The sequence below is a fragment of the Trichomycterus rosablanca genome, chromosome 17 (assembly GCF_030014385.1).
Source record: "Trichomycterus rosablanca isolate fTriRos1 chromosome 17, fTriRos1.hap1, whole genome shotgun sequence".
NCBI lineage: Eukaryota > Metazoa > Chordata > Actinopteri > Siluriformes > Trichomycteridae > Trichomycterus > Trichomycterus rosablanca.
Window position 1 is genome coordinate 25,407,876 of NC_086004.1, and position 27,463 is coordinate 25,435,338.

Genomic DNA, 27,463 nt, shown 5'->3' on the forward strand with positions numbered 1-27,463 from the left:
AGATGCAGATTTAAAAGTGAGCTTGTGTGACATAATGAATGCTACGAGCAGTGCCCGAGTTCCAGGGTTTGAATCCTGGGCTGAGCTCACATATACAGAGCATACGTTGCATTATGTGAGCCTTGCCATTTGGGATTAGAGGGGAGCACACATCGGTGCACCCTTAGTGCCAGTACCAAGTCATAATGAATAGGAGAGTTGCGTTAGGATGGGCTAAGAACTGTGCCAAATCAAATATGCTGTCGAATGATCCATCGTGACGACCCCGACCGAGCAGCCAAAATGAATGATCATCGGATGCAGTGCAGATATTAGTTTTAATACTTTATATTCTGTTAATTCTAATAAAGAAGTTTTACATGCAGTACATTTTTAATCTACTGTATTATATTCACCATGGCAGGAATATTGCAAATGTTGCATAACAAGCTGCACACACACGGCCACGCTGGCGGCAATTCTCACTTAACTGACATTTACAGATAAAATGTTGCGCAACCACTGATAAAAATCTTCACAAAAGTTGAAAGGACAAGTGAGAACTTCCTTCCTCTTCCTTTTCATTTATCAATGGATTCAAATGGACCTATAAAGAGTCTTTGTTTAGAAAATAAATAATTAAATCAATGCCATTTTATTAGTATTTCTTTATCTTATACTTTCTGTGAGTATAAAAGTAACAAAGTAACAAAAACTAGTTTGGTTGGTAAAGATTAAATATAGTTTTACTTCATTAAGGACACACACACACACACACACACACACACACAGTAAAGCTGACCCTCATGTGTTCAATGGGACTGATGTGTAGACTGATATAGATACTGTATCTGTTCAGGCTGGTGTTTCTTAGACTGACAAATGTTTTACATTTCTTAAGGTTGTTTCATCTCGATTTGTCGCCTCACAGCAAGTGAGATTTTAACGTCATGTTTTACACTTTGGTTACATTCATGACAGGAACGGTAGTTACTAATTACACAAGATTCATCAGTTCACAAGGTTATATCGAACACAGTCATGGAAAATTTAGTGTCTCCAATTCACCTCACTCGCATGTCTTTGGACTGTGGGAGGAAACCGGAGCTCCCGGAGGAAACCCACACAGCCACGGGAAGAACATGCAAACTCCACACAGAAAGGACCCGGACCGCCCCACCTGGGGATCGAACCCAGGACCTTCTTGCTGTGAGGCGACAGTGCTACTCACTTAGCCACCGTGCCGCCGATTTGTTCAAAGTAAACACGTTTTTCCAGCTATATTTTGATAGTGATTTCTCCTTTTTTATATTTTATCACAACAAACGGATGGTTGTTTAAAAATGTGTTCCAACATAGGAGAATAGTAAATGTTAACCAAATATGCTGTCTTTACTGCTTGTAAACATCTGATCTTTTGTATGTTAAATAAGTTATGGCTGTATTGATTTAAAAACCCAATAATGAGGTGGGTCCACCAGACCTGCGAACATTGGCTGAGTAACAAAACTATAAACACCACACAAGGGTTAATCCTGTACATATACTATATTTCTATCTGTCAGACTTCACACTGTAAACAAGTCTGTTCTTGAAGAAAGTATTTTCCACCTCTATTAGGTTTATGGTTAAGAACAGTTAACATTTTGATACAATGATCTCTTAATAATCTTTCCAAGTTGCTTTATGCACAGGCTGCTACGAGACATTCAGCTGGACCACTGAAAACCTTCACAGCTATTCTGACTGTACACATTCAAACCCACGGCTATTGGATTCTGTTGTGTATCAGAACTAGCACTTTGGCAGTCAGCCCACATTTTTTAGGCTTGTAAAAAAGCAGGGGAGGAAAACCCAGCGAGAAACGAAACAGTCCAACCGTTAATAGGTGTGTTCCATGCTACAGTATAGAGCATGATAAAATCCTCTAGTCCCTGAATCTTTTACTTTCAGACCACACAACTTTTCATAGCTGGTGGGCATGACGGTGGCATCGACCTGAAGGAACGAAATCATGCCTGGATTTATTGTGAAATGAAAATAGTGAAGGTATTTCCTAGTATCACAGAGGCGTGTCTATTATAAAAGAAACACCGCGTACAAAAAGATCAAATGGAAAAGAAACTGCCGTCCTAAGTCAGGCCACACGCTCTTGGATTAGCAGCAGCGTGGAAACTACAGCCAAGAAGAACCGACCGCAGATTGACCACACAAAGTCTTCAAACCTTCCTATTCCATGTACTGCCAACTTTCCAAAAATGCTTCTAAAGGTGTGTCTTACCACAAAGATACAAGATATAAGCTATAGAAAGATCCAAGCTATAATGATAGATATTATATATGATAATATAATGTAAAATGATAATAATAAATTACATAATTACATAAGGCAGGTATAAAATGTGAACCTGACAGGTGGTTATAAGATAATGGCTTACTAGATTTACACATTCTCTATAATCCTACACTGCTCAGAAATCATTCACAGGAAACTGTCACCAATCTGATCTACCAATCAGGCATGGTTTAAAAGCCACATGCTTTTTTTATCCATCTTTGAAAGTTAGTTCCAGCATTACAATGCAACATGTCACAAAGCACAAGTCATTTTAACTTTTTCCATGAATAACAATGAGCTTAGCGTACTTTAATGGCCTCTCCAGTCACCAGATAGGAATCTGAAGAAGCACCTTTGGGTACAACAGGAGATTTAACACAATGAACATGCAGCTGAAAAATGGTCTCCAAGACCTTGTAAAAATCCATGCCACACATAAAATGCCATTTTAATTGGGGGCTAGTCCATCTAGTGAATCAAAAGTGTTATTAATACCAAACTATGGACCATTTGTCGTGTGTACCTTGATGAAACAGGCAAGCACTGATTAGAACATAAAGAAATGTATCTGATATAATATGAATGGATTTATTGAACCTGTGGATCATTTCCATGGCATGGAAGCAGTAGTGATGGGTCTGGGTAGTGTAGTGGTGGCATGCAGCAAGCAGAGACAAAGGCTGGTTTAACTGGGGGCCCTTAGAACTAGGAGGGCAAATTTTTATATTCATTAAGGAATTTAACCATAAAGTGAAGGTATAACAATGTTACACTACTTCATTAGGAAGACACAAAGCACTACATGTTTTTATCTGGAACTAGCTTTATCTGGAAGCTCTCAGTTCACACTGTACTGTCAAATTTGTTACATGTATGTTTGTTGCTATTTTTAATGAGACACTCTATCACATTTCTACTGGTTTATCTTTGGCTTGTTGGTAGTAAACCACATTTGAGAGACCAAAAAAGACACCCTCAGTCTTGGTTGCTTGAGGCAAACACTCCTGACTTGCTTGAGGGACTTGCACCATGTCAGGACATTTCACACCCCTGTTACAAACCAACATTGGCAGACCTTCTGTCATAAGCAATAGTCTTAGAAGCAGTCTGCAAAAAAAATAAGCTGGGCATTGCATCAAAGCACTCAGGACACACTTCCATGGTGATTTTAGGACTCAAGTTGTCTACATATATCAAAGCAGAAGGATCAGAAGGCCTTGGCCAGCATCAAACTTTAAAGCTAAGTAAATACACATCTAATGACGTGATTACTATTTGCACATGCTTTTAATTCTGTAGTCAGCTGCAATAGGATGGATTTTGCCAGACATCCACGACTACTGTTAATTGTTTAAAGTGATTTATGATTACAACATGCCACTCTTCTCAGAACATTCAAAACATTCTCTGAGGTGTAATCCAAGCTGGCAGCATCACCGCCAGGAAAAACAAAAATGTTCTAATAGTTGCAACTACCACCTGAAAAACGATGATGCATGTTTAGTAAACTCATGAAACTTACAGTTCAAACAGGAATGGGAAACAATTGCTGTCAGTATGTGTACAGGGTGCATATGGAACCTGTGTTGCAGATTTATACAAACACAAACACACATCCCATTACTTAGTGATAGACACAGGTGACACACACATACTCATGCTGACTCAGGCAGACAGGAGATCATAATTTCATAGTTAGGTTCATAGTGAGTTCAGTTTTTCTGCAAGCACCACCAACACCCCATTTAAGAAGCTTCATGAGATGACTCAAAGACATGAATTGGCCAATGCTGATATAGTCACTAGTTTGGCATGTTCACATGAACCTCCAGTCCACTCCACAAACATCAGCATTGAGTGAATACAAGAATGAAATAGGCTGTATAAAATAATCCTTACTGCTTATCATTTTAACATTCATTACAAAAACAAAACAGTTCCCTCATATTAATAATTACAAACTGAAAAAAAAAGATTCATTTAAAAAAATCTGTGTAACTGGTGATGTTAGGAATGTCTATACTGACCGCAGGCACAGTAAACTACCAGCAAATACAAGTGCCTACAGTTTGAAAGACGTTACTGAAACCACATTCTGTAGTTAGATGGGACCAAAACAAAGCATTTTTGGTAACAAACACCAAAGACATGTTAAGAGAATCAGGCATACAAGTACCTAGAAATTAAAATCTTACCAGTTTCTTTAAACTGGTAATTGATTATCGTTAGTCTGCGGTTAACCAATAACCAACATTTAGCATCCAATCAAAATATAAAGCCCATCATAAAGGTCATATAATTATGTTTATATAAAATATAATTACAAAACCAGCCTGTAACTAAGTGAACTCAGCAGTAATGTAAACACTAGGATAAGCACAACTACTGTAAGCAAAGCCAGCTTAACATTTAAAAATGTAAAGTCTGTAATTAACAGTTCATTACAAACATCAACCAAACGTGCTAATCAAATAGTAGAGATTCAGTCTGTATTTAGGATGTCAATGACTAACTGGTTATCTGAAAACCAACAAAGAGGTCATTGTTCGATTAATGCGGTCATTCAAATTCATTTCCAACTGCTGATGTAATGCTAATCTGAACAGGAAAACTTTTTGATGCATTTATATTGTTAAGATAATGAACCCTGGAACTATTACACAAGAAGTTATACACGTTGAAGCCGTTTGTGGCGTCTGACTGCATGTTAAACTGAGCACTTGTGGACCTATGTGTAATGTTTTGTGTGTGTTTTTTGTTTTTTCAAAAAAATGATTTGCATATTTCATATCTGGCTTTGTTGTAAGTAATTACACTAATGTTATTAAATCTTTAATATACCAACTGCATTTCTATTTTTTTATTAGTCTGTTTAGTTAGCGCCTTTATTTAATAGTTGCGTTTACAATCCACATGCTGAGTGCTGAATTGGTTTTGCTCACAGTGTTAATCTTACTGTTCTACATTACTGCCACGTGTGCTGGATTACATTATTTTTAAACAACAAAGCCTGAGTCGCTTGTTCATCTGAAACTCTCTGATGAGCTTTATATTTAGATGAGACGATATATGCTTGTCGGTTATCGGATATCCAACGACTAATGAGGGTCGGTTGTCAATATTCCTAGTCTGTATATTAAATCTCTCCCTGACAACACAAGTGTATTCAAAATATGATAAGTAATTCAACATCAACATGAATGATGACCTACAAGAACCTCATCCCCACTAACACAGGATATGTAATGTGAGGCTGTAGTACTTCTAACTTGTACTGGATAAGTGTGTACCACTTCTTGGACCCCAAGTACCAGCAGCTATTACACCATGACCTGACTGCCTCAGCCAGGAAGCTTAAACTGGGCCAGGGTTTGAGCTTCTTGCAGTCTGAACATGTCATGCTTCAAATATGACCCACATGTCTAAAAAAATAGTGTTTCATCTAAAGCCACATCCTATGCATTACACAGCAGGCTTTACACAGCAATTAAACATCCTTTAACATATGAATGACCCAGTACATGCAATGTGATATACATGAATCCCACACACACAAGACTTAGTAAAACTTAAATTTAAACACTAGTTTGTGTTGTACCTATGAGTACCCATTACTTATAATGAAGCCAACAGCTTATCTTAATCTCTGTACCTATGTTCTTGCTTTATTTAAGGAGGTAAGTAAATTAATGAGGCAGTATAACAAAGCCAAAGCTAACAGATCCTTATTGTACTTTAAACAGTTGCTAGACTATAAAGTGTGTTTACAAAGAGAGTCGTCACACTTTAGGTAATTTGCTTCACTGGGATAGTAAACACCAGGAAATTTCATAATCAGTTACAGATACAAGCACAACCCAAATTTGCACAAACACGCTTTTCATTGCTTAGAAAAGTACGTTTTAACCACCTTATAAACTTTAATGTTAGTTCATCTACTGGCAGTTACTGCATTCATACCTGAATAAAATCTGAATGTATTTTAATATTTTACAGAGGAACAGTCACACAAATAAGTTTACCCATCTTTATATTTTTAACAGCTATTTTTTCATCATTATGTGATTATACGCTTTAAAATGGAATGGTAAGGTATTTGACAGCTCCAATACCGGTCTTTCACAACATATGAAATGGTTTGTAGTTTACTGCAACTATGTCTTGCAAAAATAATTTGCCACTGGCAATAAGAGTGTACCAGCAGCCTAGCTTGCACCAGTCATGCCAAAACAAAACTACCAGTATAAATGACCCATATTATGTCTAACTTTTATTAAAATCTAACTTTTCTTTCTGCTTAACAACGTCTGCACTTACGAACCATAACCGGTGAGTAAGAGCAGTAAAATGTCTTGTCTAATATACTACAGATATTACAGGATTGAGAAACACGCCACAACGACACAAGGTTCAGAAATGATATTGCATTCTACTGTACTAAGAAGTACTGTATGTTAGTACAGTATGTTTTACACAAGTATTTCCATATGGCTGCATACTAAGTATATTTTACATTTACATTTTCGGCATTTAGCAGAAGCTTTTTTATCCAAAGCGACTTACAATTATGACTGAACACAATTTTAAGGGTTAAGGGCCTTGCTCAGGGACCCAACAGTGGCAACTTGGCGATGGTGGGGTTTGAACCGGCAACCTTTTGATTACTAGTACCAGTACCTTAACCACTGAGCTATCACTGCCCCTGTGTATGACCTGAGTCATGACCTCAGTATATGACCTGAGATCTAGCCTGGCTACCTGGAGCTGGGCAAAAAGCAGCTATGTTCGACTAGCACAGTGGTTTCAGATGGCGGCAAAGCAAAGTATGCGATTTTAAATGAGTTATCTATCGTCCTTGGTGAAGGTATTGTTCTAAAATGATTAAATATGTGGGGGGAAGTACAAGCGAGGTAGATAAAACCAGCAAGAAGGGCAGCAACCGTTTTTACACAATTTGGTTACATTCATGACTGAAACGGTAGTTCCTCATTACACAAGATTCATTGTCAAACACAGCCATGGACATCTTTGTATCTCCAATTAACCTGACTGCATGGCTTTGGACTGTGGGAGGAAACCGGATCTCCCGGAGACAGCCACGGGGAGAACACGCAAACTCCACACAGAAAGGACCCGGACCGCCCCACCTGGGGATCGAACCCAGGACCTTCTTGCTGTGAGGCGACAGTGCTACCCACCGAGCCACCGTGCTGCCCAATTCATTCTAGTTAAAATAAATGTTACACTATATGGCCAAAAATACACATTTAAAAATGTAATTTTTATTCACACATTTTCTGTTTTATCACTGATTTATACTGGTCAGGGTCATGATAGGTTTAACTCATCCAGAGAAAGGTAGAAAACACCTTAATTGTAGGGCACACACACACACACACACACACACACACACACACACACACACACACACACACACACACACACACACACACACTCCATTAGTAGCTCCAACTGGCCTGACTGCACGTCTTTGGACTGTGGAAGGAAACCAGTGCTCCCGGAGGAAACCCACACAAACACGGGGAGAACATGCAAACTCCACACAGAAAGGACCCGGATATAAGAGAAACAATAAGCACATTTTTAAAAATAATTCAATACGTTCATACTATACAAAGTGTAATTGTTTGATTTGGGGGTTACAGATAAATTAATAAAACATTTATATCAATTAACGTAGCTAAAGACACCGGTTAAGCCTACGTGCATTCTACCATACTAGTTAGTATGATAAAGTAGTCCGTTACGTTCATTTACCTAAATCATTTGCGTACTATTTGACAATACTAACTAGTACAGTAGGATGCGGCTTGGCCATGAGTCCCTCGCACACATGTGTAGCAAAGACAAACACATACCCAGCACCACCTGAGCCGAAGATCACCTCCGAGCCATGATGAATGAGTTAATGTTGTTCACGGAGTCACCACCGCGGCTAAACAAAACAGAAATATCCGCTGTGAGCTCCAGGAGAAGCTAAATGTGATGGTGTGCAGATGCAGCGTGTTTTGACAAGACACACCGTATGGCTTTGACTGCCCTAAACTGGCTTGGAACACAGTGGAAGTGACGCACGGGAAATGAGATCATTCACAACCGCCTAAATGGGGACGTTTCATGCCACCCCCTTACTGTGATGGTAGGCGCCGAAATACCAGCTAGCTTTGCTGTTATACACACACATTCATAAACACCCAATAAACACATTACAACACTATTAACGAGGACCGTACGTTTAAACAGCATTTAAAATCCCAACAACACTGCTGCACCTGATACACACATGCCAATATAACACACTTACATGTCATTATCATGTTAGTGCCACTGCAGTTGATAATGATCCACCACCCAAACATCTGGGTCAGTTCAATTGACAGTTTTATGCCACCCTCTTACTGTGATGGCAAGCACCGAAATATCAGCTAGCTTTGCTGTTATACGCATTTATAAACACCCAATAAACTCATAAGTAACAACACTGTTAAAAAGGACAGTAAGTTTAAACAGCATTTAAAATTCCAACAACACTGCTGCACCTGATACACACATGCCAATATAACACACACTTACATGCAAGGACGGATTAAGGATAGTCTGGGCCCCTGGGCAAAGAGTTGCCCAGGGCCCCCCCCCCTCCAAAAACATAAATAAATTAATACATTAAACAACCTGTCAATAACTATCCCTAACAAGAATCTATTTTATATAAGTTTCTTTCTACTCTTCTTTCTTGCAAAGTCATCCACTAATTCATCAAAATTAAGCTGTCTGACCAAATCTGATTCAATGGCCAGAAGTGACAGTGAGTTCAGGCGGTTTTGGCGCATCCTAATCCTGAGTTCATTCTTAATACCAGCCAGTTTGGAGAATGAACGCTCCCCTTCACAATTTGTGATAGGCACAGTCAAAAAAAGTCTAAGTGCTATGTAGACATTTGGAAAGGTTGACTGTAAATTCAAATTTATCATGGTTTTGAGCATTGTACTAGGACATTTTTCTTTTTCTGTTATGAATGATTTGTATTGTATCAATTCATCTGCCAGGCTCATGTTCAGATCTGAAGGATATGCTGCAGCGAGTGAGTTAGCCTTTAAAGTGAGCTCACTGTTAGACATATTGTCAGGCATGAAAAGAACATCAAATAGCTCAGTTAAGTGTGTGTATGCATTCAAACTGCTTGAAATTGCTTGTCTTAAATTTAAATAATTGCAAAATTGCTAAATTAATTTGTCTCTGCGCTTAAGAGAAATTGAACATAATAATTTTGAAACAATACAAATTCAGAAACATTAAGTAAGGGCCTGAATCGCATATTTGCAACAAAACGTCTGTTATGAAAGATGGTAGCTTGCCTGGCAATTTGTAGGTCCCTAGAAAGTCAAGGAGCCATGGTAAACGACTTCTATGGAACTCAAGGGCCCCATAGCAGGGGCCCTCGTGATCAAGGGCCCTCTAATGGTATGCCCTGCTCTTCTCTAGGGCCCCCTGGTAGGGGCTCTCATAACCAGGGCCCTCTAAAAATATGCCCCCCTCTTTCCTAGGACCCCTAATAGCCAGAAGTCGAAGTCAGAGCAGTGCCACAACGCCTCATCCATTTTCATAAGGGGCCCAAAAGCATGGCTAGGGCCCCCAAAAGCATGGCTAGGGCCCAAAAGCATGGCTAGGGCCCCCAAAAGCATGGCTAGGGCCCCCAAGAGGCCCTGCGGTCAAAGTCCCTAATAGTCAGAGGATCCTTAAAATGGAGGACCCTCGGAAATAAAAATATATTGTATCATAAATTTTGATAGGCATCGCAAAATGTTTTGGGCCAGGGCCCCCCCGGGGCCCCCTGCCCTCAAGGGCCCCTGGGCGCTGGCCCCACTGACCCGGTCAGTAATCCAGCCATGCTTACATGTCATTATCATGTTAGAGTCACTGCAATTAATAATGGTCCACCACCCAAACATCTGGGTCAGTTCAACTGACAGTTTTATGCCACCCTCTTACTGTTATAGTAAGCGCCTCAAAATACCAGCTAGCTTTGCTGTTATACACACAGTGTTGCTGAGATTCATAAACACCCAATAAACACATATGTAGCAACACTGTTAAAGAGGACAGTGAGTTTAAACAGCATTTACAATCCAAACAACACTGCTGCACCTGATACACTCATGCCAGTATAACACACACCTTACATGCCATTATCATGTTAGTGCCACTGCAGCTGATAATGGTCCACCATCCAAACATCTGAGTCAGTTCAATTGATAATTGGGGTTTGGGGGTGCCAAAGTGAACTAAACAAGCAACTACAGTCAGTAACTATACTCACAAAATTAATCTGAATGGTAGGTGTAGCTTATAAAGAAATCAAATAATGTACATGCCAGATAGGTACAGTTGCACCTTAAGTGCGCCGTGTATATTCCCATCTACAAATAATATATAATTTCTTTATGTATATAATCTAGTCATTGACGATATGCTACATCACCTCAAGACTCTTATGTATGAACCAACAGTGGTAGCCTAGTGGATAGAGCTTTGGGCTATCAACTGAAAGGTTGAGAGTTTGAATCCCAGCTCTGCCATACAGCCACTGTTGGGCACTTGAGCAAGGCCTTTAACCCTCTCTGCTCCAGGGGTGCTGTACAATAGCTGACCCTGTGCTCTGTCCCCAGTTTCCAAACAAGCTAGGATATGCAAAGAAAGAATTGTACAGATACTGTATATGTATATATGACAAATAAAGACATTCTATTCTATTTAATACTATATTATGTAATGAACTGGTTGTAGACATTAATAATTTATTATATGCAGTATCTAGGTTAGAAAGGTAGAGAACGCTTTTCAGTTCAGTGCCTTATCCGTCACATGATACAGGTGTCACCAGTGTGCTGCCACAAAGGGAGTGGAATGTGTTGGACAACATTTAATCGCGACATTGTTCCACTATCAGGCTTTTGAGGAAGTCTCCTTATTACTCATCAGTAATACAAGACTGACTCAGGCACAATAAAGCTATGCCACTAAGTCACCGGACAAGAATGGCCCAAGCGGAACACCAGTTAGAATGCGAAAAAAAATCTGGCCGTCTGGTCTGGGTCTTATCAGAGATGTTTGTCCCTTTTTAGTGTAGCTTAGATAAAACTGTTCAACTATCAAAATACAGGAAAAGACCCGACGAACTATCAGGCCTGTGAAAGGGCAATCTTGTTTTTATTAGGACATTTATGTGACACCTCCCTCCATTTGTCTATGTTTTGGCTTAAAAACCTGTGTTTTAGCTTCAGTCTTATCCCATTAATCAGTGGTGGCATGTGCAGGGTGACTATAATCCATGTGACTTACAGGAAAGTAGTAAAATTGTTCCTAAAAATTAACATACACTTGTGACTGTTTTTTGTCTATGACAAACATTGAAACACTTTTATTCCTGATTTTTGTTTTGTTTTTGCATGTCACTTTTTATGGACAACCTAAGGAAACACAACATTTTAAAAAAGATTATTCATTTTATTTTCATCAACTGCTTTATCATGGTCAGGTCGTAGCAGGTCCGGTTCCATTAGGAAACACTATGTGCAAGGCAGGGAAACTCCAGACAGGGCACCTTTCCATTGAAGAGGTTTTGGCCATCCCGCACTAACATGGAGACATAGCAAATCAGGTCAGTGAAGATGCCCCATAGCACTGCTTTGGATCTCATTCCAAGTTGAATGTCAGCAGTTGTGGGGTAGCGTAATAGGCCGCTGCACCACCATAGCACCATCAACTCTGTAAGACACTTTATATTGGTTTATCCTTTGATTTATCAACCATGTATATGCTAAATACTGTATCTGGAATTGAAAGTGAAATAGAAAAGGTGAGAGAATTATTTTTCATATTGTTAATGATTAAAATACAAAGTCATTAATTATACACATTCTCATCATTTATTAAACATATTAAATACATCAATGTAATAAATATTACAAAAATGCATGTTAAGTGTCAAATCAAAATGCTTTAACCGAATCTAAACAATCCAGGTTAGTGTCAGTTGATGCAGATGCTGTCGTCTCCTCCAGATCAGCTCTGTTGCAGAAACAAGAACTTGAACTGGTGTCGGACTTTGACCTTTGACCTACCACCCAGTCTTGCAGAGGAAACATCTTTACACTGTGCGGCTCTCCATTCTGTGCACTCCACTGTGGACTGGCCTCTTCAAAATCCCACTGCATGAACATGAACATGGACATGGGCATTCAAGGACATTTATGGACCAGTATATTAGTTCTAGTATCCGCTTAGGTTATTAAGATTTATGGAGTTCTTTGGAATGAATTGGAATGTCAGTTGCAAGACAGGCCTACATGCCCAAGTTTACACAAATACACTCCAAAATCTTGAAAAACATTTCACAGAGAGGATGTTAAAGCTGCAAGGGCTATGAAGGGTATCATATCAGACCATTTTAGCAAATGAAGACTGTGGGGACCTTGGTTAGAACTTTACTTATAGTAACCTTTTTAAAGTTTAGCAAACTTTTCTATATCTGAGTGGATTATCTTCAAGCTACCTTTTCCATTACCAAACCATGCTGTAGGAGGGTAGGAAAGTGTAGAACATATGAATAAATAAGTTAATATCTGCACCTTTTCTGTTTGTAAAATCCCAGTGACAATGTTTTGTGTATGGATAAATGTACATTAAAAAACCTCACATGCAGGGGTTTAATGCACTAGCACACCACTGTGGAGTGTTTGAACTCCAATCTCAGCAGGGTCACTGACATGTCCAGCCATCAACACAAACACAACTGGCCATGTCTTGATAGAGGGAAGGTCAGATGGGGCCTTTTCCCACTGTGATATGCGATCCCTGGGACTGGTCCAAGCACCTATGCAATTGATTTGTCACATAGAGCCCAGTGTGGCTCTCAGTACACAGCTCTGTGTGGGAACCCAGGTCATAAGAAGCGACCCTAGACTGAACACGTGTCGGAGGGAGCGTGTGGTGATTTGGCTGTCCTTGATCTGATCAGGGGTTGTGCAAGCAGCAGCTGTTTTTCCAATGGAAAATAGCTGTGATTTGGTGGGTAGCCATACAACGTGTACAAAACATTAAGAGCACTTATGCAATAAAAGTTAACAAATGTTTATGGAACACCGCTCTCCCTAAGCACGTGTCTGATGAGAAAACAAAAAGCCCGTCAGGTCAACCCCAAGTTTATTGTTAAAGGAGAAACTGAGAGCTCTGCCAAGTACACAGTGAGAACATTAAACACTGGACCGTTATCTATGCCACAGTCCGAAGTCTTTTAGAAAGGTTCACATAGTTAGCTTTTCCTGTTTAGTCAATAAAACAAAGTTCAATTGTTTTGGATTTGCCTGATTTTGATTAAATGACCACCTCAATAGCCTGGCTACCTTAAGCTCTATAGTAAGGGCCAAGAAATGCCTGTCACACCACAGCACATGGCACTCAAACAAGGATTTCCTGTTGCATTCAAATGCACAATTTTGAGTAAATAGTGCAGAGTGTCAACAGGCACCCAAGGTGGAGGTACTAGATGTAATCACCACCACCGGGAATGTGTTACTGATCAAGTATGTCCTTGTTTTTAAGGTACAACAATACAGAAAAGAAGAAAGAAAGAAAAAAAATGTTTTTGTTTTTTGTTTTTTATCAAATGCAGTAGACACCTAATAATACACATATAGATAAAGATCCTCAATAGTTGCTGGCACAGTGACACAGCAGATATAGTGGGTGTCCCAAACAATATCAGCGTCCTGAGGGTTAAGGATACTTATCTCCAGTTACTGTCCGAGAGCATTTGGACTCGTCTTTACTGCATGTGCACACATCTTTCTGATTAATTCCCATCTAAAATACCTCTAGGTGTAACGAGAAAGCACAAGAACGCAATCAACCGTCACCTTGTCCAGCGTGTATTTCTGCAATGTGCCCAGTGTTTCTGGGTGGGCTCCAGGTTTCAGGATTAAGCATTAATTTAGGAACAAATATCTGGCCTCTTCAGTTTCAAACACTTTAGCGCCACCTGCTGGACAATAATGTAATATTTGGGGATCTACAATTCTATTTTAGAACAGAATAGATTAGTCAAGATAATTATTTTAGTGCAGTTTCCTCACTGGTCCTAGGCACAGCCAAGTTACATGGAACATCATCTGAATCTTTGACCATAAGTGACAATATTAGTCTGAAAAAATAATAACGGCTTTTTAAATATATATTGAAAGGCAGATTTACACCTTCCAATGTTTAAACAAAATGTATTATTCTTTTTACTTACTGATCTATATTCTACGTATATTTTCAAACTAAGGAGGTCAATGATTTCTTAAAAAAAGACACAATTGGGAAATATTCCTAAAATCTCGGATGGTCTCTCTGTTTATCAACAGTAGATCTGGTAAAAAACAGAAACTGCTAACCTCTAGTTCAGAGCTGAGACAGGATGAATCTGTAGCGCTGCCGGATGAATAACACTCATCCACCCTCACCACCTTCACACATCTTTTTAAAGGCTGGTCCTCTGCTAAACCCTCCCGAGTGATGGTAACCTCCTTTAGACACACCTAGAATAAAAAAAAAATGTCCTATTGCTAAATTATATTTAAAAACCTGCTGTGGCATTTCCTATTTAGAAAATAAGCAATATAAAAACAAAATACAGACCTTTCGAACAGGCTGAACATTAACATCGATGTAACGTCCCATCTCTGTCATTTTCGGTGAGCTGCTCTTTCGTGATGAAAGATGCCTCCTGACAGTTTTATCTCTGGAACTGTGATGCTGATTAGAAGTAATACTATTGGATCTAGTTAAAAGTGACTCAGTATCTAAGCCCAGTGGCCTAACAGACTGATGCTTATACCGGATTCTGCAACATGAGAGGAGCACAATCTAAAATGTCAAAGTTTAAGGAGCATTTAAGCATTGGTTTATTCTGCTGTCATTTTATGGAGTATTCTTCATTAAACAGATACAGTGGACATATTACTACCCTGGGCTTCTGTCATAAGAAGATTACAAATTTGAGATGTCATATATGTATGCATATGCATACAGAAGCTCTATAATTCTTTCCAAATGAACACTGATCATCATGGTGTTTGTGATGTATAATGAGATTACACATCTGAAGACAGTCATCACAAACAAACTGCACTAAAATCAACATGCAAATCTAACAAACCTAAACTAAAAGTAGTAAATTTAATGAAATATTAAAAAAAGAATACTGCACACTAATACAAGAAGAATGTACAATGTACACCTTTACTCCTAGTTCCAGGAAAGCTAGTCATTGAACATGCGAGTATCTCATATTTGATTTAAGGAATGTAATGCCCTTGGGATCCTGTCTACATTGTGACTATCAGAATGGATGTAAACACAATGACGAGTCAGGCCCAGGCCTTTGTTTTCCAGGCTCTGTTATCTCAGCCAACTTTCCTTCAGTTGTTCAAATATTTTCATTTCAGCTTTCATATTCAAAACAACAAAAATATTGACCAGTGCACATTTAAAGGATACAGCAATGTCCAGAAGTGCAGCACTGGCTCCTGAGAGAATCCACGGCAAGGCCTTAACAATAGACTCCACCAGTGGGTCATAGAGCAATATGGCAGAGGCATAAAGAGCTCCAGCCAAAGCACTTAAAACCCTTGAAGACACATGTGCTGGGTCACTCATTTCTCCTCTATTCTGCAAATGACAAGCCATACATGTATTCAAACCAAGTGTAAATTTGAATGCATATCTAGTGCACAGCTGAAACGTTTTCTAAGCACACAAGATATGAAAATAGTATTGGAAGATAAAGGTAACTTAATGAACTGAACATGTTCTTAAAGGTTACTCACAGCTTTGAGGAAAAAAGGAAACCTGGATGTCCAGCTGATCACAAAGTACAGAAGACCAAGCACATATCCAATCAGCTCTATATTGTCCTATTTTCAAAGACAAACGTGTCTGTTTAGATAATAATTAAAGCACGGAATAAATGTGCAATGCCTAGAGCTGGGCAATATGGTATAACACTAACAATGCAAATCACACTACATCTTACATCTTATTCCAGAACCATTTTCCTGCAAACAAAGTTTTCACTCTACTGATAAATTGGGACACTGATGTTGTTTGTGTCAGTCAAGGACAGTAGTCAGAATTTCAGTTCTAACTGGGGGGTCTTGTTTCTGTTTCACCATGCACAATTTTAGGTCAGTTGTGACAGGGTTTGTACACTTTGGTCCAAAACTAATTGAGGCAAACTAAAACCCCAAGTACTTCCCAACCTCAGTAATGATCTTGTTGCTGACTGGAAGCAAAATCCCTGCAGTCATTTTTCAAAACATGGTTAACAAACATCCCTGAAAAGTGGAGACTATTATAGCAGCAGCAGGGAAGCAAAGTTATATTAAAGCTGGTTTCCTGTCATAGGGTAAATTGTTTAAAAGTTTAATTCCACTACTGAAAAGCATAATGAACAAGCTTTAATTAAACCCACATTAGGTGATAGAAAAGGTGCAGCTAACGCACATGCACAATGACATTTAGTAGTTTCCTGTTGGTTGAAAAGCCTTGGGTGATGGGGTGAGTGTGGTTCATGCGTCCATTAAGGTAAACACATCCTCCCACTCCGAACAGCAGACACACAGCCGGGAGGTTCTGTCTTCTTCTTTTGCTTATCATTCTTGCTTTTTTCCCTTAAAACATACAAGATAATTAAAAAAGAGTAACTGTAAACTGTGATTAGAATGTTGAGGTTTTGTATATTACAGCTAAAACTGGTTTCTTGATTAAATTCCAAATATATCAATTAACCAAAAATATTTAGCATTTATTTATTAAATAATTTTGAATCATTAGTTCATTTCCATTAATAGATGCAAGCATGATTATTTAGAGTTTAATGCAATGATTTCCACTCTATACTTAAAAATTATTGATATGAGAAAGTATATTGTTACCAGTTTATTAGCTACACCTACTTCATCTGGTATGGGCTCCATATAGGTGCACATTTTAAATATAAATATAAATCACTAAGACTACATTAGAAACAGACTTACAGAAATTGGACAGCTGAATGTTGGTTAAATCTGAAAACTGCTGCAAAATGTGTGGAATGTTTTCTTACATACTGGGCGCTCTAGTACCAACTGGGCATGATATGAATGCCACAGCATATCTGGGTTTTGTTGCTGACCACATGCATCCCTTAATGGTCCCAATTTACTATAATTTGGCAATCTTACAAAAGCTTTTTACAGTATGATATCACAGCATTTTGCAAGTCTTTCCAAACTAGTAATATAAACATGAACATGACAATGAGTTCAGTATACTTCACTGGCTTCCACAGTCAACAGATTTGAAAGTGCAGTTGACATTTGCAGCAGTTGTGTGGTGCAACTGAGTAAACATGAAGCAAAATATCTAATTATTTACGTTTCAAAGCCTTCTGAAAGAAACAAGGGTCTTTTTAGCCTACAAATATGCTATAAGGAATTGTGGCTGTTTAAGAGCAGGGGGCATACCCAGTGTTAGTATGGTGTTCCTAATAAAGAGATCTGTTTATGCACATGCGCACGCACGCGCACGCGCACACGCACACGCACACGCACACGCACACGCACACGCACACGCACACGCACACGCACACGCACACGCACACACACACACACACACACACACACACACACACACACACACACACACACACACACACACACACACACACACTTTATAGACATGTATTGTGAATCTGTTTTACCAGTTTTGGAGTTGCTCCACCAACACATTACTACAGTGATGGACAGCAGGTGCACAAAATCCAACGTTGTCATAAATGCAGCCATAATAAGCTGGAATCAAAATGAATGTTAAGAATGAGATTAAAATAACATGTTCTTTGGGTAAATTGGCTCGTTTATCTCGTTATTACCTGAAGAAAGGATTGATTTGATAGAAAAGCTCCAGCTACGTTACACACATTTCCAATTAGAGAATACAACACACACACAGTAATACTGAGGGTATCTTTGAATTTCCAACTCCCGCAAAACAACCTGCAAAGGATAGGCATAAATATTGAGACAACTTCAAGTCAACTTTATAAGCTTAATAAACATGACTATTTTTACCATTTGATCAGTTCTAGTGGTACTTACACCAAGTACGACAGTAACAGAAATAACATCGACGAGAAACCGACTGCTGTGGATATACATTTGCTCTCCTGAAAGTAAAAACATCCTGTAACTTCGTCCCACCAGTGTAGAAAACGGTCGAATAACTTATCCATTATTTTCACGCAGTATTTTTGTTAATTTGGAAGAGGAAAATGTTCAAGGACTGGTACAACTCCATGCAGACGACAAACACACATCAGTTTCAAACGTGTTGGGATTCGGAATCGTTTCTCAAAAAAGAATCGATTCGTCAAATCAACACTGATTCAAAGCAGGTTTTACTTACAATGTCCGTCCGACAAAGTAATGTAAATTATAGAATTTAAAGTAAATTTTCCTGCTGTTTTAAAGTCATCCTACAACTTTTCAAGTGAAGTGTCATAAAAACACCTCTAAAGAAGTCCTGTGGTATCTGGTATCACACCAGCAAGTTCTTTAACATCTGTATGTTATGGGGTGAATCATCCTAAAATCGTCCCTAAAGTCTGGACACATAGGAAATATCACTAACTATATGTTTACTAAAACACACACACATATTGCATCACAAATAGTGGAAAACACATTGAATATGAAAAATGTATTGAAATGTATTGAAAATATGCATTTTACCTGTGTGTCCAGACTTTAGTGACACCCTGTACAGTGCATCTTGGTGCCATCTCTTTAGTAAATAAACAATATACACATGACCGTTTTTTTTTCTCATGGAGAAAACAGGATTCGTCTTGCGTGTAGACTGTCTTCCAGTGCTCATATATTTCAATGTTGGCAAGGTGCATACAATGGTAGACAGGACTAAGCATGGGCACTATGGCCTGCAACTACACAGCCCAATAAACAAAAGGTTTCGATGCCTTGCTGTAACACATTCACCCTATACTGTTGATCTATACAAGGTACTAGAGATGCATCGATACCATTTTTTCTCAACCGAGTACGAGTACAAGTACATGTATTTTTGTACTCGCCGATACCGATACCGATACCTATTTAGAATGATGCAATCTGGAGCATTATGGAATAGTGTAGTTTATAGTGTAAAATAGTGCAGTGGAACAGTTGCTTGGGTTGCCATCACTAATTGTAAAAAAAAAAAACACCGCACAGACATCATTGAGAAAGCTTCTGACAAGCTAACGTTAACGTTCATTAATAAACGCACGTAATTAACGTTGTGCACATCATACATGCGATGCGATTCTGCTGATTGAAATATTTACTTTAAAAAGATAATACAGTCCGATCCCATCTGAGCCGATTCTATCAGCGCATACATTCGTGGTTCACCTCGGTAAATCGTAAACGACTCTGAGTCGGCTCCCGCTCTGTGGTAATAACCAGTATAATTAAGCCTGAGCTTTATAATGTAAGCGAGTCACACAGAATGTTCTGTAGTATTTGGTGTTTATTTACAACCGCAACATTCATTATAACAGTAAACACGGAGAGATGACTGAGAAAAGAAACTTAAGCTGCGCTGAAAATGAGTCGACTCCTGAATCACTTGTATCGACACTGTGAACAGAGTATTGAACACAAACACGTCCTATAACAGCGGTCGCTGCTTTTGTAACCGGTTTATCTTCACTGTTAGCTCTATTTTGAAGGGTTTTTTTTTTTAAACGGAACTAAATAACATTAAACGTGCGTGTGAGCATGGTCAGTGAGAATAATTCAATCTGTCTCCCGTGGGTGAAAAATGAATTGCTTTAGTTTTAGAAGTAATGTCACGCCCCCGGTCAGGCACTCACACCCCCCGGGTTGAAAATCCCTGCGTTAACGCAGCAACGTGCACTAGGCACAAGGTATCGGATGTTTAGTATCGGAGCCTCGTTTGCGAGTACGAGTACGAGTTAATGAGCGCGGTATCGGGCTAATACCCGATACTAGTATCGGTACTCATGCATCTCTACAAGGTACCATAGAATTCATGACCTTTGGCATTTATAAGTCCTGATTTCCATCAGCCCAACATAAATATATTCCTGTGTGGGAGATATTCCTATTGTTATAATATTTTGGCTTATCAGAGTATAAATCTATTAATTTAATGTATGGTTTGAGGTTAAAACAGTAGAGATTGCTGTTGCATGGACATGAAGGGGCACACTCATCCAACCCCCTGGTCCCTTGGACACAACCAACTGCAAGCGCATTAGACCACTGCCCCAGCTGAGCACCATTTAATCTATGGTTCCATCTGATGGTTTCATTTGTTGTTTTAATGTCACTTTTGAGGTCATTACAAGCACACGAATCTCTGCTTAACTTAAATTTAAACTGATGGGAGTCAATCATGAAACCCAGATCCCTGACAAGAATTGATTTTGCTGTGTAGTCCACCAACTGCACAACAATGTTAACCTGCTATTATTACTATGCATCGTCAAGTACATTCTAGGTCCTGACAATTGTGATGAAACTAGATTAAAAACAGACATCCAAATATAACTCATCTGAATGTATTGATAAATTTATTATATATTTTTGTACTCCCCAACAAACAAACAAACACACACACACAAATTACACATGAACAGAGTTTAATATAAAGTTGGTCATGTCATATGAAGACTTGGTTGCCTTCATTTAAAAATGTTCAAGCATAAATACAAAATCATTCTAGATTATCATACAAATCCAGACTTATTTTGAAACAGCCAACATTTTAGCAGGGTTTTTTATTTTAAGACAAATTTTTAAATAATCCCCATAATTTTCGTCAGCCTTAACAAAAAACAGACTCAGTGTCCGTTTTCAATGCATGTGTCCCAGTTTTAAACCAGTCAGATTGCTGTTCAAGCATCCAGGTGCTTATTGAGTCTTCGAACTTTCTCCTTCTTGTTCCTGTTGCCATGCTTTTTCCAGGGCTTCCCAACTTGTTGCTCCGAGTCTGCTTTGCCCTGTGCCTGAGGCCCACTGCCAGGCCTGTAACCCATGACCACCTGCACTCCCTTAGTTAGTGCCCGGACATTTTCCTGAGGTCAAAGCACAAATCGAGAATTAGAAAGCAATGAGATGTTAAAATCAGTACTGGATGTGTTTAAATGTTTCTTACCTGATGAAAGAAGGTTTTATCGACTGTATTCTCAATTTGTTTGGTCTTGGAAGGTTTGGGGAGGCAGGCTGAATCACCGCACTGAACAGTTTGGTTTATAAACTTTGAGTGTTGAGGCTGAAAGTCTTTAGCATTAATGTGGGGAGGAGGGTGACAGAAGAGCAGTTTACCCTGTTGATATTTATTAAAATGTACAAATTAATAAAATCACAAGTTTTTCATTGTTTAAAATCTGTTCATATTTTTCCTTTTAGCAACTAAGTATATACTTACACCAACATAGTCTTTTAGGACATAACGTGCAGATCTTGACTGGTCTGGCTGACCGTGTGCGGTCATGAAGCCCCTCATATCTAGACATATCATATTTGCATCAGACCATTCATGAACCCAAATTAAGATACTATGATAAACTTTTTAAAACAACTAGATGCCTACATCCATAAGCTGAAAGCAATTCCTCAGAGGTGGGAGAACGATCTGGGTCATCATCTTCTCTCGGTCTGACAATGTTAATGCCGTAAGTTCCCTCCAGTACAGCTCTCGGAATTGTCTGACAAACGTGCTTAAGTTAAGGATTTCATTTTATAGATATAACACAATAACATAAGAATACAATAATAACAACTACAGTATAATATACAACCATACATAGGGTAGGTCAAGAGCTTATGGCGCCCGGCAGCACAGCAGTAAAATGCGCAAGCCCAGTAGCCTTTGTAATTTGAAATAATAATCGAAAGAAAGTAGAAAATGTATGTATAATAAAACTATGATTTAAGTACAATTAGCAAAATAGTGATATATACTGCAGTCTGAAAATATTTTTCCACTTTGAATGGAAAAATAATATGATTATCTTTTACAATTTCAGTTTTGCTCATCAAGTAACAACTTCCAAAAATTATGGTAATTTATTGAAATATATGAATGAGATAAAACAAAATGAATGAGAGGATATGAGGGAAACAGCAGAAACGTGGTCTCGCATCTGGTCAATGGGAAGAATACCGCTACAGATCATCTCAGCTTTGGTGGACACAAATGAAGGCATGACTAAGCCAGGACAGTCACACAGGCAAAGACCAGGCTCAACAAACAAAGTCTGCAACACAAACACACAGTTTAAATGAAAATAGATTTAAGATCTTAAAAGATAAGATGGAGATCTTATACACTAAAATAATTCACTGATCAGACAAAATTAGGAAACTGTGCAGGCATGGTTTTAAAATTCGATTCGATTTTAATAATCGCAAATGTAAGCAACATGGAACATCCATATTAGCAGCTTCATTAACAATGTAAAACCTTGAATATTACAAGGACTATTATCTTAGGTTTGCAACTAAGGAAACCCAACTATTAACGTTTACAACATGATCTAATGGCTATGTCTTACAGTTGCAATCAGAAATACTTAACCTTGCAAAAATTTTGCTTTATCGGTTGACTGAAGCAAAGGACCAAGAAAATGAATGATGTAGCAGTTATAAGTAGCAGACTATTTTGTTAATACTGCCATGTCAGTTATTTAAACCATATCTAATATTGCTGATCTTAAACTTATCTACTGCATAAGTAACCACAAAGAACTCAAAAGTTTATTCCTGTTTTTTTCTAAAACAATGAGAAGTATTAAAAAATAATTATACTAATCTGTAGTTAATCATATTACTACATCATTTTGTCATCAAACACTGATAATGACCGATGTGTGCAAACTGTAGCCATTAAACATGAGCATTGCTTATGCCACATAAAAACAGTATTTGTTAACCTGATTTAAGTAAAGAGACTTTACAATTAAACTGAGAAATTAGTTATTTAATATAACCCTGTTCGGTCAGTGTGTGTGTGATACATGTAGTAGAGATTGCAAGAGCAATGGGGAATTTGCGCTGTCTTAAATATTTTTGGTGTATTTAGTAAAAACATACCTGAAAGTGCTTTGTGTGTCCAGGTGTAGCTGACACAGAAACCTTCTTATTCCTGAAGATTGTGTTGATGGTGGAGCTTTTGCCAACATTTGGATATCCCACCTTAAAGAAAAACAGATTTACATCCAGCCAAAAAAAAAATAAAAAAAATTATACATCAGCTGTGGAAAGGCTAATTTATTTACTATTTGAAACTCACCAGTCCTACTGTAAGATGGCCCTCTTTACACATGGGCCCCGAATGTACAGACTTAAACATTTCCAGCAGCTCATCTTTGTGCAGCAGACGACTCGAGTTATAAAAGGAAGCACCATCATTGCACTTTTCTTCCTCTTCATCTTCTGATGCTTCAGAGCAGGTCTGCCAGTCTGCCTCTGTAGTGCAGTCCTCAAACCTTACTGTAGAGCCCTCACGGTCATCGGCTTCATTCTCTTCTTCCTGAGAGTCCTCGGCTCTACTGTTGATAACGGACGTGTTTTCAGTGGTTTCTGTATCACTCACTTCCTCAAGGTCTTCAAGATCTTCTCCCTGCACCACCAAGATAAACAGAATGTGAATAGTCTAAATAAAAACTGACAGATTATACATGCATTCTAATAACATCATTTTTAATTAAAGTTTAAAAAAAAAGAAATGTACTTAAGATACAAATACAAAATAATATGATTATTAGGTGCTCGGGTGGAGCAGAATTGAATGCACTAGCCCACCACTGCTGAAGCACAAGTTCAAATTCCAGCTTTGCTACTGGCTGGCCAGGCACCTACACAGACATGATTGGCAATGTCTCCACTGGATTCAGAAGGTCATAAAAGCTAACAAATTGTTCACCTTTTCCTCAGCCTCCAGCCGCTGTGCCTCAGCCAGAGCGGACCAGAACACTGCTCTGATTCCTTCTTTTTGAAAATATCTGGCCCAGGTCCTCCGCTGCTCTCTGGTGAGTAAATCTGCTTTGTTCAATAGTAGCATGTTCACTTTATGATGGGAGACCTCATTGACGTATTTCTCCTGATGGGTGATTAAAACAGTGTAAGAGTGGTTGCAGCAAACAAAAATAAAACAATACGTTTTTGTAAAATTAAGAATGTTTAAGTCACATACTAGATCTGGGCATCGGAACAGCAAAGGTTTTCTGGCATCAACTATCTGAACCACAATATCACTAAAAGATAAACATTGATAAATGACAAAATATTAGAAAAACATATTTTCAGAACATTACTGAAGGCTAAAAATTTTTATCACAAACCTTCTTTCAATGACCCTCCAAAGCTGCCTCCAAAAATCCAGGTTTCTCTCAAAAGGGGTAAGAATGAGCTTTTGCTCCTCTTCCAGCCTGTCAAACAAGCAAGACTGTCAGGTCAAAAACACACAACTGGACCAGATAGATAGATCATAATTCCGGATAGATCAATGTAACACTAAAACAATGCACCATCAAGCCGTAAGATCACTCACCTTGCCAACTCTCTTCTCCATTCAAGAAAACTTTCTCTTTCTGCTAGCTGCAGGAGCTCAGGGCTTGTGTTCTCATCCCACTCTGGTCTGAAAATTAAAGAACACATGAGAACACAAGAACTCTCAAAAGTAGTCAATTTCTTACATTACACTTAAGGATTCAGAATAAATAAATAAACTGCATCTGAGTAAAAAAATCTTACTTATACAAGATTAAAATAAATAAAGAAGAAAACATCTATTAAGAAAAATGCAAACACACCTTCGTGGGATGCGGAGGAACTGTTTGTTGTCTTCATGTAGTTTTTTTAGTCTCTTGGACTCCTCAGCTGTCAGTAGTCCGCTCCTGGCTTCAGCTGGTACAAACTTGACATTAAGTTTTTCTGAAACAATGCAGAACACATTTGGAATGAGACTGAGTGTTACCAACTGAACAAGAGACTGGCTAATACAGAGCACAACCTACCAGCAACAAATTCAGTTCCAGCAAGTTCAGCTGTGGCTAGGAAATCATCCAAAGAACTCTGCTCTGTGACGGACTGCAGATTCAACCGGCCCCAGTCATACCCATCATTCAGTTCACTGGTGTGGAGCTGGTGACAAAGAAGCATACATTCTAACACATGGGAATGCAGTTAAAGTCAAACGTTTACATTCACCTAGGCTAAAGACACCACTATTTATGTCATCATACATTTATTTGGGCAAGACATTTAGTACAATAGAAAGGCAACAAAAACAACAACATATGAACAGGTAAAGGAGCTGGATGCTTTAGGTACCAGGGTTTACATCCACCATTAAGAAAGTGCTATATTATCAGTCACTGTAACCTGAAAGGCTGTCATGCAAAAAAAGAAGTCCCTACACCAAGACCTGTATACAAAAGCCAGGCGGTAGGACAAAGCTTTTCGGAGAAGTAATCTTTAGCCAGGTGAAGCCATAAATGTAATCGTTAGGTCATAATTATCAGAGCTATGTATGGAAGAAAACAGTGAGGCATTCAATCCCATTTGTGAAGCATGGGGATGGCAGAACTGTGTTGTAGGGGTGTTTTGCTGGGACAATGACTGCTGGGATCATGCCAATGTTATTGTATCTAAAAAGGTTTGGAAAAACATACTCTACTAGTCCCACCTGTCTAATATGCTGACAAACCAGCTCTGATCCACCAAGACATAAGACATCTAAACATTACCTACAAGATCTTCAACTTTTGTATGTGGCAAAGTTAATCAACCTTCCACAGGTAAACAATGTACACATGCCTGGCTGTTCACATGATCTTGGAGAAAGAAAGTCAACATTCTTCCATTGCTCTGATGTCCAGTTCTGATGCCTGCATGCCCATTGTAGTTTCTTGCAATAATGGGCAGGAATTCACATGGCCACTGGGACAATGCAGCCCCACATGCAGAATGGTTTGATGCACTGTGTGTTGGGAAACATTCACCCTAAAAACAATCTGCAATCTGAGCCACAGTAGCTCCTCTTCTGGTCTGTACCAGAAGCCATATCGTTCATGTCTTCTGGTATCATTAAGCCTTGGTTGCCCATCTACCTGTCTGCGGTTTGTCCATTTTGAGAAATTGGTCAATTTTGTCAGGATTCCTTGACCGTAACCACTGCAGACTTACCAACTGTTGTACCACCTTCTTAGAAATTCAAATCTAGATACTAGGGAGGCTGTTAAAGTATACTAAACTTACTGTCATGTTCATAAAGGCAGTTCCTAGACATCAGCACTTTGACATACTCAAACCAGCCTCTCTGAAACTAACTACCATGCCAAGTAGATTTGTCCAATTTTAACCTAATATTTCATGTGAACATTAAACAGCAAGCATGTGATTGTTTGATGGGGTGACTACATGACATTTGTACAACTGATGCTAAAAACTGTGTGTGTACATACACACTTCCATACACACATTATGTAACTGAGTTGATGGTGAGTACTAAAATCTACAACTATATAGTGTATTGTACATGCCACGGCACTTAACAGTATGTTATTATATACGTGTTCGAAACACACATTGTTGTCATAAATAGTTTAGTATTGTATTTACCTACTAAATAGTTCAGTTAGCTAGCCAACGTAGCTACATGTAAAACACCAGTGTACGCAATGCTAGCATGATAGCTAACGGCGTGGTTTCTTACCCATGCGTCATGTCTTCTATGTGCTCGTCCTGCATTCAGTCTCTCCTTCATTAAAGCTCTTCCTAAACCTCCTCCGTCTCCTTTAGCTTTCTTTTTCCCCATACTGAATGTTAAAAAGTGTTTAGTTTAAAAAGATACACTTTCTCAAAACAGACAGTCCAACACTCATATGCTGGTGAAAGGGCCTGAATACAAATGGTGCAGTGCTAGAAACATAGTGCACCAGGCAGGCGGTGAAGGCAACGACCTTACACACTATATAGTGCACTTTTATAGTGAGTAAGGAGCAATTTGAAATTC

At 38.7% G+C, this 27,463-nt stretch overlaps 3 protein-coding genes across 9 annotated transcripts in view; all 3 read right to left on the minus strand.

Moving 5' to 3' along the window:
- atp13a3 (ATPase 13A3) overlaps window positions 1-8,348 on the minus strand; it is a 47,851-nt gene extending 39,503 nt beyond the window's left edge. For 2 of the 6 annotated variants that reach the window (XM_063012471.1, XM_063012470.1), the window contains exon 1: window positions 8,197-8,343. The gene's annotated coding sequence lies outside the window, so the exon portion shown is untranslated. Of the gene's footprint in view, window positions 1-8,196 lie in introns of all 6 variants that reach the window. The other 4 variants (XM_063012474.1, XM_063012472.1, XM_063012468.1 and 1 more) reach the window with 3 other exon arrangements.
- A 3,473-nt stretch (window positions 8,349-11,821) lies between these two features.
- On the minus strand, window positions 11,822-18,744 carry tmem44 (transmembrane protein 44). Of its 2 annotated transcripts, none has more exons than XM_063013290.1 (9): window positions 18,517-18,744; window positions 18,291-18,414; window positions 18,120-18,210; window positions 16,883-17,049; window positions 16,207-16,293; window positions 15,878-16,048; window positions 15,017-15,244; window positions 14,773-14,916; window positions 11,822-11,971 (listed from the first exon to the last, which is right to left on the minus strand). In XM_063013290.1, the coding sequence occupies exons 1-9, from the start codon at window positions 18,648-18,650 to the stop codon at window positions 11,870-11,872; spliced, it is 1,248 nt and encodes a 415-aa protein (XP_062869360.1). In that variant the 5' UTR covers window positions 18,651-18,744; the 3' UTR covers window positions 11,822-11,869. The 2 variants fall into 2 exon arrangements, with proteins under 2 accessions (XP_062869360.1, XP_062869358.1); XM_063013288.1 differs by lacking the exon at window positions 11,822-11,971 and adding an exon at window positions 12,246-12,546.
- A 2,272-nt stretch (window positions 18,745-21,016) lies between these two features.
- On the minus strand, window positions 21,017-27,333 carry lsg1 (large 60S subunit nuclear export GTPase 1). Its single transcript, XM_063012632.1, has 14 exons — window positions 27,164-27,333; window positions 25,464-25,590; window positions 25,260-25,380; window positions 24,998-25,084; window positions 24,789-24,875; window positions 24,641-24,701; window positions 24,371-24,547; window positions 23,738-24,067; window positions 23,539-23,640; window positions 22,560-22,703; window positions 22,037-22,160; window positions 21,872-21,951; window positions 21,599-21,769; window positions 21,017-21,518 (listed from the first exon to the last, which is right to left on the minus strand). Exons 1-14 carry the CDS (start codon window positions 27,263-27,265, stop codon window positions 21,339-21,341), a joined length of 1,893 nt encoding a protein of 630 aa, XP_062868702.1. The 5' UTR covers window positions 27,266-27,333; the 3' UTR covers window positions 21,017-21,338.
- Window positions 27,334-27,463: the final 130 nt, after the last annotated feature.